The following is a 12,045-nucleotide window of genomic DNA, read 5'->3' as shown; positions in this document are numbered from 1 at the left end:
CTGCACATTAAAGAAATTAAAGCCTATTGATTTATGTAAGCTAAGGCATTGATGAATTGAAAAGGTAAAAGTAGCTCATCTTTGTCACCCTTCTTCGGGAATGATAATTCCCCATTACAACATCTGTCACTTGAATAATTCCAGAGGTTTTGTCTCCACAGCTGCCAGAGCAGGACCATTCTAGGTTTTACTAACTCTTTCTCCAGTTTGTATCTCGTTCTCTCTGATAGCAGTGGTTTAACTTGAAACAGAGGTTAGGACCAATCTTTTATCCAACTTTGTCAGTTTCTCTTCTCAATCATTCCCTTTCATCACTGAGAGCCTAGAATTTTCTAAACATGCCTATAAATTTTTTATCACCAAGTATCAGCCAGGCAGTCTATCCCTGCACCACCTTTAGAGAGTGGAAGATTCCTTTGTTCTTTGGTGATCACAACTGAATTTAAGGTGTATTATCCAGGCCCAGCATTTGTCCTGCAAAATTTGACAATATAGCTCAATATGTTTCTTGCTTTATTAATTGCTGTTTTGGAATCATCTGCTCTAGCTCACTTGTGAATATTACCTATATTTTTCTCTAACTCCTTAATTGCCTCATTAAACCCGGCTGCCTTCTCTAGTTTGGTAACATTGGTAAATATGTGCAGGTAATTTCTGGAGATTAAAAACAGCCCCCAACATTGATTCCTGAGTAGTATATTCTCGCTATCTCCACACATCAGTATAAATCCCCAAAAGCCACTACTTCCTTTAACCAATTTCTAATCAACCCTCCATGTTTTATTGAGGCCACCCAGAGTCAGAATGGCATTATAGACATCAGTGCAAAAAGCTGGTCTTTAATTCCAATTTGCTGCTCCGTTATTGCCCTCATTGCATGACAGTGCTGGAATATATATCTGCTTATTCCTCAGCTCTGCCCATTATGTTGAAAGAAAGTGAAGCAGCTTATAACAAACTGAAAATTGTTAGCAAAATGGAAGAAAATTAGAAGAACCTTTTTGACTTAATTATGAATTTAACCCAACCCACGTAATTTCTTGAGGAAGGTCTGTGAAATTCCTCCTAGACATCCAAATATAAGCAAGAAAAAATTCTGAGAGATTAGTTCTATTCTGCAACATATATACAATTCAAATTAATTCCTCAGTTGACTTGCCCTTTGTCTCAGCAACTTTGGAATGAACATATACCCCAAGGGTGATGCATCATCTCAGTCTCTACTTGCTTAAAAACCTCAAACACTTGCTTAACCTTACTTAAGTGCAACTTAACCATGAATACAGCTTACATATAAAGGGACAGTACATTTTTCACTGGAACATATATTGTTAATCATTTTACAACACTACTTTATTTTTGTAAAACGTATGAGAGTAATTAAAAAAAAGAAATGAATACATTTAGTAGATCTCCCATGGCTAGCAGAAAATTGAAGTTACAGTGTGATTAACTGACATAGGCAATTTCCATTATAAGTGTGGATACAGGAATTTATAATGGAAATTAGTGACAGGAAGGTCCGTGCAAATGTAATTTTTAAATATATTATAATTTTCTATTCGCACATGTTTGAAATTGAGCTCCTGTACTAGAGTACGGAAAAAGCTTTTCAACAATAAACTTTAGTGATTAAGAGTCTTTTTTTTCATTTCAGCAATGGGTGCAGATCAGAAATAAATGAAATTTTATATACACCTGGACAGTTGACCGTAAAATAAGGTATGCAGCAAACACACGGTAGTCCTCCAAGGGGACAAAATCAGCATAACTTTATGCATTTTACGGTCTATGCATGGTGTATATAAGTTACGTGCAGAAATGCGCAAATGATAATTTAGAGGTCATTCACACATTTCACTTATCTATAAAAAAGCAGCAATTCCTCTTGGAACCTTACCGTTTGTGGAAGCATTCAAATAAATTTTAGAAAGGGTATACGTATATTGAAGGGGGAACAGGTAACGTATATGCACCATGGCATCAGGCTTGACCATAAAATGCACAGAGTTAATAGATAAGTGACCAACCTTGGCGAAATATCGCATCCTTGCTGCATAAAGGCACCCAGAGAAAACCAAAGACTGTTAAAGATGCCAAACTCATTTGGTGGCTGATCACTTGGTGATGCATCTTGTCCATCTTCTGGTTCTTCAGTGTGCCATTCATATGGGCTAAACCTGCTGACCAGGAAGAGTACCACGCTGACTCCAATGTAGGCAAAGACGATACACATCCAAATTTCATATGCCAATGGATCGAGGAAGGAGAAGACGCCTGGTTTGGACTTCTGTGGCTTCTTGATCATGATGGAAATGCCCAGGCTCATGAAGGGCTTGGAAAAGTCAATGACCTCTTCTCGTACTAAAGTGATGGTCAGTGGTGCCACACCAATCTGTGCTCTCTGTGAAATGGGGGAAAATCCTTTTTAAACACATATCTTAAAGTACATATAAGGTAGATGACACCAGAACAATCCAGCCTTAAAAGAAAATCTATAACATCTATAGATGCTGTTAACGTATTTGGCTCTCCTTTAGATTAGAAAATTAAATATTTCAAGAAGTACAATACAGACTTACTGATTATTCATTAATTTTAATAGTTCTCTGGCACCATAATTTGACAGAATAAAAACAAAGTGCCAGGAGGCCCCCCCACTTCCTGAATTATAGATGCCATTTTTTTTTGCAAAATTCAAACAAATATTAAAATTTGTTTCACTGCCTTCTGTGATTTTTCGAGAAGTAATTTTATGAACAGTCAGATGGATCTACATGAAAATTACTCATCTGTACTCACACTCGTAAACACAGATTAACAGTCCCTTTAGAAAGTACACTCGAGCAGATAATAGATGTCTCAATGCTGTAACATATGAGCATCTTGTTACATCTTGATACAAATATTCTCCATTGGACAAGGATGCTGATTGGGACCCAATTGTGGTTCTGGGTGGGCGTGGATGGCAGACAGAAGATAAGCCTATTGAACCCATGGAGCCTGCCAGATTTTCAGCATTGCTATCTTCAGTATACCTGGTTCACTTCTCCTGAGATTAAGATCAGATTTTGGAATGTCATTGCTAGCACTAACTCTAAATTATTCTGAATTATTTACTGTTAAAATATCTCAAACTCTTGGTAGAATTTGTAGGAACATGTGTGCTAAATATAGAAGATGCACAACAAGTATAAGTGCAAATTGTACAGCATTATTGATAATGTAAAAATGTTCCTATGAAACCAAACTGCATAGAAATCAGCCAATTATTTTAATGCAAACAAATTGGGGTCAGAATGCACTCTCTTACACCCCCTCAGGGTTCAATCAATAATAATAGGTCGAGCAGCATAAAACTAGGTTGCCTGCCTAATCTCCCAGCTGATAAATAGTACATCATATTGTGGAGATTTAAACAGGAAGAAGGGCTTTAACAATGCCACAGTGCCTTAATGTAAACTATACAGGCCAAGATAACTTGACTCCTGTCTGTGCTGGACATAGGATTGCCAACCCTTCTGGAGAGCCTGCGAGTCTCCCAGAGTGGGACATGGATCTTACAGGCTGGGCGATCTCACTTTAAATTGCCCACAGAAGCAGCCCATCCTTATTGAGGGCTTGCAAATAGACTGAGATTGAGCAATGGTACTTCAAGGGAGATTAGGGATTGTGGATTGGGAAATGGGGGCTCAAGGATAGAGAGAGAGACTGGGTGATGTGAGTTCAGGGGAGAGGGAGTGGGAGATTTCACCACTAGGCAGAGACATCCCCGTTTAAAAGGTCCCTGTAGACCTAATTTTCCCTCAGGGTGTTTGGGTGGGGGGGGTGGGGGGCAGTGGGGGAATCGGGCCCTAGAGCCCTGGAGGAAGTTCCCAGAAGGCTTCGGGGAGGGGTGAATGCTGAGGCTCAGTTGCTTTAGAGGCAATTAGGCCCTTTAGCCCTCACCCCTTACATCCCATCACCCACCCCCCATGCCCCCTTACACCCCATGCCATCTCCATTGCCACTCACCCTGTATCCTATGTGGTCAGACCTCACAAGCTAACATGTTTGATAATTAATAAAATTCCCATTCATTAAACCCATTCAAATTTTTTAATTCTCAAGTGATTAATCAAATAAACCTCTATTCAGATCTCACATCAAAAAAGCTAATCCTTAAATAGGAACTTTAAACTTAGCACTTAGTCTCAAGATATTGTGTGTGTCATTTAGGACCGAGAGGAGGAGAAACTTTTTCACAGAGAGCAGCAAACTAATAAACCATAAGACATTGGAGCAGAATTAGGCCATTCGGACCATCGAGTCTGCTCCGCCATTCAATCATGGCTGATATTTTCTCATCCCCATTCTCCTGCCTTCTCCCCATAACCCCTGATCCCCTAATTGAATTCTCTACCACAGAAGGCTGTGGAGGTCAAGTCACTGAATATATTTAAGAAGGAAATAGATTTCTAGGGCGGGATTCTCCAATCCTGCGGCAGAGTGTCCACGCCGTCGTAAACTCGTTTTACGATGGCGTGAACGGGCCGCTCCCAGTCCTAATTCTAGCCGCTAAGGGGGCCAGCACGGCACTGGAGTGATTCGCGCCGCTCCAGCTGCAGATCCCGGCGCGAACTGTGCGCCACGGGAACCGCGCATGTGCAGTTGCGCTGGTGCCAACGAGGACATGCGCAGTGGCTTCCTTCAACGCGCCGGCCCCGACGCAACATGGCGCAGGACTACAGGGGCCGGCACGTAGGAAAGGAAGCCCCCAGCCACAGAGGCCGGCCCGCCAATAGGTGGGCCCCGATCGCGGGCCAGGCCACATCAGAGGCCCCCCCCCCCGGGTTTGGGCCGCCCCCCCCCCGGGTTTGGACCCCCCCCCCCCCCACAGGCCGCCACCCGACTATTCCACGTCGAGGTCCCGCCGGCCCAGAACAGGTTAGAACGGCGCCGGCGGGACTCGGCTGTTTTCTTACGGACACTCGGCCCTTCTGAGCCGGAGAATCGACAGGCCGGCCGCGTAGAGCGCTGCGTCAATGGCGCCGATTCCCCGCTCTGCGGAGAATCGTGTACTGGCGTCGGGGCGACTTAGCCCATTCGTGGGGATTCTGTGGCCGGGCCCAGGGCTGGGAGAATCCCACCGCTAGGGTCTGTGAGCGGGATTCTGTGAGCTGTGAGGAGAGAGAGAGAGAGACTGAGCAATTGGAGCTGAAGGCAGAGCGAGTTTAGGGCTTGAGCAAAGAGGAGAAAAGGGAAAAAGAATTTGTATGAGAGCGAACATTTTCTGTGGAGCAGTAGCTGTAACATGTGGGAACGAGGAGGTGGCGGAAGAGGAGTGAGCTAAACCTGGGGATGCTTGCAAAGATTGTTGCAAATGATAAGTGAATAGGGAACAATGGGTTGGAAACCAAAGGTTCTCACCTAAAGAACTAAGCAAGAAAGGAGAAGGAAGGCTCTTGAACTGAGGGCTGTTGGAGTATATATGGGTTAAATAGTTGAAAAGGAGGAATATAAAGAGACTGGAGGAGTAGGGGACATGCGGGTAGCGAATGTTGGGGGGAGGCAATGGCTTACAGGAGAGCTAACTAGCATCACTGCAGGCACTGAATGGCCTTCACCTTGTTCTGTAATTTCTATCATTCTATGAACATTCCTTTTTTGAGTCTGAGCCCAGGTAGAAATGCAGAGCTGAGTTAGGCAATGGCAAACATTCAAACAGCACGTGGGCGAACTGCAACAATTGTTCATTCCTGTCTGGCGCAAAAGTAAGAAGGGAATGGTGTTAAACCACGGTTTACAAGGGAGATTAGAGATAGTATTAAATCCAAGGAACAGGCATACAAATTGGCCAGGAAAAACAACAGAACTGAGGATTGGGAGAAGTTTAGAAGTTAGCAAAGGAGATCCAAGGGATTGATTAAGAAGGGGAAAATAGAGCACGAGAGTAAGCTTGTGAGGAACCTAAAAACTGACAATAAAAGTTTTTATAGGCCTGTGAAGAGAAAAAGATTGAAGACAAATGTAGGTCCCTTACAGTCAGAAACTAGGGATTTTATAACGGGGAACAAAGAAATGGCTGACCAACTAAACACATACTTTGGTTCTGTCTTCACAAAGGAGGACACAAATAACATAGTATAAATATTGGAGAACATAGGGTTTCGTAAGAGGGAGAAACGGAAGGAAATCAGTATCAGTAGGGAAATGGTGTTTAGAAAATTGTTGGGATTGAAAGCTAATAAATCCCAGGGTTGGATAATCTACATCACAGATTACTTAAGGAAATGGCCCTACAAATAATGGATGCACTGATACTCATCTTCCAAGATTCTGTAGGCTCTGGAACAGTTCCAACAGATTGGAGGATAGCTAATGTAACCCCACTGTTTAAAAAGGAAGGTAGAGAAAAAACAGGGAATTATAGACTAGTCAGCCTGACATTCACTATTTACATCAGTTACAATTTATATTTCTCAGCAAGTGTCTGACAAATCTACTGGAATTCTTTGAGGATGTAACTGATAGAGTTGATAAGGGGAAGCCAGTGGATGTGGTTTATTTGGACTTTCAGAGGCTTTTGACAAAGTCTCACATAAGAAATTAGCGTGTAAAATTAAACTGTATGGGACTACAGGTAGTGTAATGAGATGGATAGAAAACTGGTTGGCATACAGGAAACAAAGAGTAGGAATCAACGGGTCTTTTTCCAAATGGCAGGCAGTGAATAGTGGGGTACCGCAGGGATCGTGCTAGGACCCCAACTATTCACAATATAAATTACTGATTTAGATGAGGAAACTAAATGCAATATCTACAATTTGCAGATGACACAAAACTATTTGGGGGTGGGGGGGGGGGTGGGGGCTGGTGAGCTATGAGGAGGATGCAGAGATGCTTCAGTGTGAGTTGGACAAGTTAAGTTAGTGGGTAAAAACCATGGCAGATGCAGTAACATGTGGATAAATGAGAGGTTATCCACTTTCGGTAGAAAAACAGGAAGGCAGATTATTATCTGAATGGCTATAAATTAAGAGGGCGGAATGTGCAATGAGACCTGGGTGTCCTTGTGCACCAGTCACTGAAGGTAAGCATGCAGGAAGAACAGGCAGTAAAGAAGGTAAATGGTATTTTCGTCTTCATAGTGAGAGAATTCGAGTACAGGAGCAGGGATGTCTTCCTGCAATTCTACAGGGCCTAAGTGAAGCCACACCTGAAATATTGTGTGCAGTTTTTGTCTCCTTATCTGAGGAAGGATGTTCTTGCTATAGAGGGAGTACAGCAAAGATCTACCAGAGTGATTCCTGGGATGGCAGGACTGACACTTGAAGAGAGTTGGTTAGGAATTATATTCGTTGGAGGTCAGAAGAATGAAGGGGGATCACATAGAAACTTATAAAATTCTAACAGAACTAGACAGGGTAAAGGCAGGAAGAATGTTCCCGATGGTCAGGGTGTGCAGAACCAGGGGTTATAATCTACCGATACATGGTAAACCCTTTGTGACAAAGGTGAGGAGAAATGTCTTCATCCAGAGAGTGGTGGGCCTGTGGAATTCCCTTAACAGGAAGCAAGTGAGGCCAAACATTATGGGAGGAATTCCCTGGACCCCAGCCACGTGTTTCTCGGCAGCACATTATTCGCTGGCAGTGGGATTCTCTTTTCCCACCGCTTGTCAATGGAATATCCCATTGAAGCCATGTTGCTGGGAAACCCACGGGCAGGGGTGTGCTGCTAGCGGGAAAATAAAATTCCAATGGCTGGAGAATTCTGGCCTGTATTTTCAAGAAGGTGTTAGATATAACTCTTGGGGCGAATGGGAGCAAAGGATATGGGGGGGAAGTTGCGATCAGGCTATTTAGTTGGATGATCAGCCATGGTCATAGTGAATGGCAGAGCAGGCTCGAAGGGCCGAATGGCCTACTCCTATTTTCTATGTTACTCTGATTATGACTGCGTGACCTGTAAGAAACGTTCCAACACTGAGCTCACTGCTTGTTGTGCGATTTTGTTTTGGTTTCTTTAAGATTGATCTGTTAAGGTTGACTTTGAAAAAGGAATTCTAAATACAGATCAGCTCTGACTAAGTTTCCCAGTTCACAGTTGCCACCCTTGCACAGTCTAGTCCAAACCAGATTCGAAAAATGGGCAAGAAGATTGGCCCAGTAAAAGTGGTCTCGTTTGGGGGGGTCTGACCTCACCTTGTGCAGTGCAGGGGGATTCTGATTGTAGTATCAAGTTGACTATCATTAGGATTACCACTAGTTACAACATCATCTTGGCATTCTACTCAGACTGCCTATATATATAGACTTAGGCCTGATTTCTCCACCTTGAACCATCGGTGGCGGAATTACCAATTAGGCTGAGAAGAATCTAGCTGTGAAGAAAATGGGACTGGTGTCTCCAGCCCCTATTGGCGTTGGGATCAACATTCACGCCCCTTGCCAGTGGGCGATCATTATGACCCATTTGCATCCACTTAGCGGACCGGGCACCATGGGCGGGATTCTCCGACCCCCCGCCGGGTTGGAGAATCGCCGGGGAGCAGCGTGAATCCCGCCCCCGCCGTCTACCGAATTCTCTGGCGCCGGGGATTTGGCGGGGGCCGGGAATTGGCCAGTTCCGCCGGCGTACATTACACCACGTAATTGCCAGCGGGACCTGGCTGCGCGGGCGGCCTCCGGAGTCCTCGGGGGGATCTGGCCCCGGGAAGTGCCCCAACGGTTGCCTGGCCCGCGATCGGGGCCCACCGATCCGCGGGCGGGCCTGTGCCGTGGAGGCACTCTATTCTTCCGCGTCGGCTGCTGTGGTCCTCCGCGATGGCTGACGTGGAGATGAATCCCCCCCTGCGCATGCGCTGGGATGATACCAGCACACGCTGGTGCTCCCGTGCATGCGCCAACTCACGGCGGCCGACGGAGGCTCTTCGGCGCCGGTTGGCGTGGTGCCAAGCCCCTTCCCGCCAGCCGGAGCATGCAAACCATTCCGGCACCGGCCTCGCCCCTGAAGATGCGGAGGATTCTGCACCTTTGGGGCAGCCCGATGCCGGAGTGGTTCATACCACTCCTTCGCGGGGGAGTTGCCCGTCCCGCTGAATCCCGCCACATATTCTCCGGGCCCACTTGATTCTCCGGTCCTCTGGGTCGGTAATCACGTGGGCAAGTATCACTACTGTCCGAAGAAGCGTGGCCCTGACGGTGGGCCAAGGGGGTAACTCTTTAAGGGAGTTACTCCCAAAGTCCATCCGAGGGCCATCTTCCCCTGCACAATGCAAGATGCAGCCCACAGAACAGAATTAAATGATTGCCAAACACCTCCCTTCATGGTTAAGTGATTTTGAAGTGGTCAGCGAGAAACTGACAGCACTTAACTCTGTTTGAAGCTGTGCAGGCCCTGTCAATCAAAGCATGATATTCCTCAGAGTTATTCAACTGTGAAGGAAGATGAATGGAACAATGCTGACAACTCGGGTATGAGGAAAGCTGTCTATCACAGTCTAGTAAAATCAATATCAAAGAGAAATGAATGAATGGCTTGCAGATCAAAGATCTGAGGGGGTTTAAACTCAGCTGATTGGTTTTCTCTTTCCAGGAATTCACAGGTGCTGCTTCCTGTGTCTGAGCCAGCAGGTATATTACCCAGATGGGTATTAAAGCAGTAATATATTCCACTGCCTCTGTCAGGTCTGCTCTCTAGCTTTCAATCAGGAGTGTCTCATCTGGGGGGCTTACTGACCGGGGTCTCTTTTCTGGGATGCCTGTGGGGGGGTCTCTTTACTTCAGGGGTCTCTATGGGGGATCTCTCTATTTAGGGGGTTTCTGTGGGGGGGGGGGGGGGATCTCTTTATTTAGGGGCTCTCTGTGGTGTGGGGGGGGGGGGGGGAAATGAACCCAGAACATTCAGAGGTGCGGACTGAACTGCGATGCGGGGTGGGGTTGGCCAGTGGTGGGACCTCGTTATTGGGCAGCCCGCTCAAAATGGCGGGTGAAAGCAGGATTCCCCTGGGAATCTCGTAATCCTCACTATGCATAAATTTGAATGGTGAAGGATTGGGAATCACTTCCTAATTTGCGCTCAGGTGCAATTCTGCTCCGACAGGAGAACAAATCGTCTCCCAAAAGGAGAATTTAGCCCGGAGTATATAATTACGCTACTTGAAGGGAATCTCCATTATTACTATCAGTTATTCCAATTTGAGTGAGTCAGTGTTGTAAAAATAATCTTTATTGTCGAGGGCAGCATGGTGGCGCAGTAGTTAGCATTGCTGCCTCACGGCACCGAGGTCACAGGTTCGATCCCGGCTCTGGGTCACTGTCCGTGTGAAGTTTGCACATTTTCCCCGTGTTTGCGTGGGTTCACCCCCACAACCCAAAGACGTGCAGGCTAGATGGATTGACCATGCTAAATTGCCCCTTAATTGGAAAAAATTAGTTGGATACTCTAAATTTATAAAAAAAAGATAATCTTTATTGTCACAAGTAGGCTTACACTGCAATGAAGTTACTGTGAAAGGCCCCTAGTCGCCAAATTCTGGCACCTGTTCGGGTACACAGAGGGAGAATTCAGAATGTCCAATTCACCTAACAGCATGTCTTTCGGGACTTGTGGGAGGAAACCAGAGCACCCGGAGGAAACCCACGCAGAAACGGGGAGAACGTGCAGACTCTGCACAGACAGTGATCCAAGCCGGGAATCGAACCTGGGACTCTGGAGCTGTGAAGCAACAGTGCTAACCACTGTGCTACTGTTGGAACTGAAGTTTCTGTCACCTCAGTTTTTGTTCGTCCACCCTCAGTTTCTCCTCTTTGTTAATGGGCCTCTTGTATCTTGGAACTTGTCCCATGCCAGCTGCTGCCACAGAATCACACCAACGACACTCAATTACAAGTGACCCAACCTTTATAAGCTAAATGCATATTCTGTTACTATGTGACCAGATATCACAAGGTCAGAAGTTACATGGTCAGATTGTCACATGATCAAAGCTCCAGGAATGTCACTAATCAGAGTTGGCAATTGTAGCTAGACTGTTGGTCTCAACTAAGGCTACGGTTCCCATCCGGATTGCTGTTTGTTGACTATTGCTGACAAGGGTACATATATACTTGTCATATATCAGGACAGGTTCAAGCTTGTCTAGAATGCCCTGTTGGGATCAACTGATAAAAGGTATCATGGAGCAAGCAAGAGGGAAAATTGACATTTCAAAAAGAATATGCAAAACATATTAAAATAAAACAAAATAAAGAAACGCCACAACATTTTAAAGTATAATTTGAACTGCAGATACATTTGCCAGGGATGTTTTCAATCTCCTTAACTTTGGCAGAACAAAATACTGGTAGCTTTCCGGTAAAAACAATGAGATTAGTGATAACTGATGTATTTTTGTTTGCTTTGATAGAAGTCAGGAGGCATACATATTTTTAATTGTCGGAATTCTGCCTGCATCCATTGGAAGCAGGTTAAAAGGTTAAAGTGGAATGACTATTTTCACTGCACACTGGAGCCAATCAGTATAGCATGTTGAATATTTCAGCAGTTGTACCTAAAAGCCTCTTTCAGAGACACGGTAAATTTATGAAGAGAGAACATTGTCTACAATGTATATTGTCACGATGACTGGAAATTGTAACTGAGTGAGATCTACATATAACTTCACCAGCTAACCAAAAACATACCCAACTGCTTAAAGAGGAATGTTTTATAAAAAATATATAATTTTATTCAAACCAGGGCATACATAAACATGAACACATAATCCTTCAAAAACATAACACAATCCCCACAATTTGACATTTTCTCCCCTTTTTCTCCCCTTAACACCCTCTGCTCCCTTCTCCTCCTCCCGCTGGCAATGAACAGGTCCTCAAACAGGGACAAGAACAGCTTCCATCTTGACCAGAAATCCCTCTCTGGGTCCTGAAGGGCAAACTTAATCATTTCCAGCTTAACGGATTCTGCTACATCCCCCAGCCGCACCGGTACTCCACTCCAGTAGAATCCACCGTCGGGCAATCAGAGTGGCAAAAGCCACTACATCCGCAACCCCCAACC

General features: G+C 45.0%; 1 protein-coding gene across 8 annotated transcripts in view; it reads right to left on the bottom strand.

Moving 5' to 3' along the window:
* Positions 1-12,045, bottom strand: part of LOC140391818 (glutamate receptor 4) — a 438,531-nt gene that overhangs the window by 57,900 nt on the left and 368,586 nt on the right. For all 8 annotated transcript variants that reach the window (XM_072476746.1, XM_072476748.1, XM_072476750.1 and 5 more), the window contains one exon: positions 2,031-2,404. In XM_072476746.1, the coding sequence (XP_072332847.1) occupies positions 2,031-2,404 (374 nt within the window). The remainder of the gene's footprint in view (positions 1-2,030; positions 2,405-12,045) is intronic.

This window comes from Scyliorhinus torazame, chromosome 15 (genome assembly GCF_047496885.1).
Source record: "Scyliorhinus torazame isolate Kashiwa2021f chromosome 15, sScyTor2.1, whole genome shotgun sequence".
Lineage (NCBI taxonomy): Eukaryota > Metazoa > Chordata > Chondrichthyes > Carcharhiniformes > Scyliorhinidae > Scyliorhinus > Scyliorhinus torazame.
The sequence above is the reverse complement of the archived record's forward strand: the minus strand, read 5'-3'. Positions and strand labels throughout refer to the sequence as shown.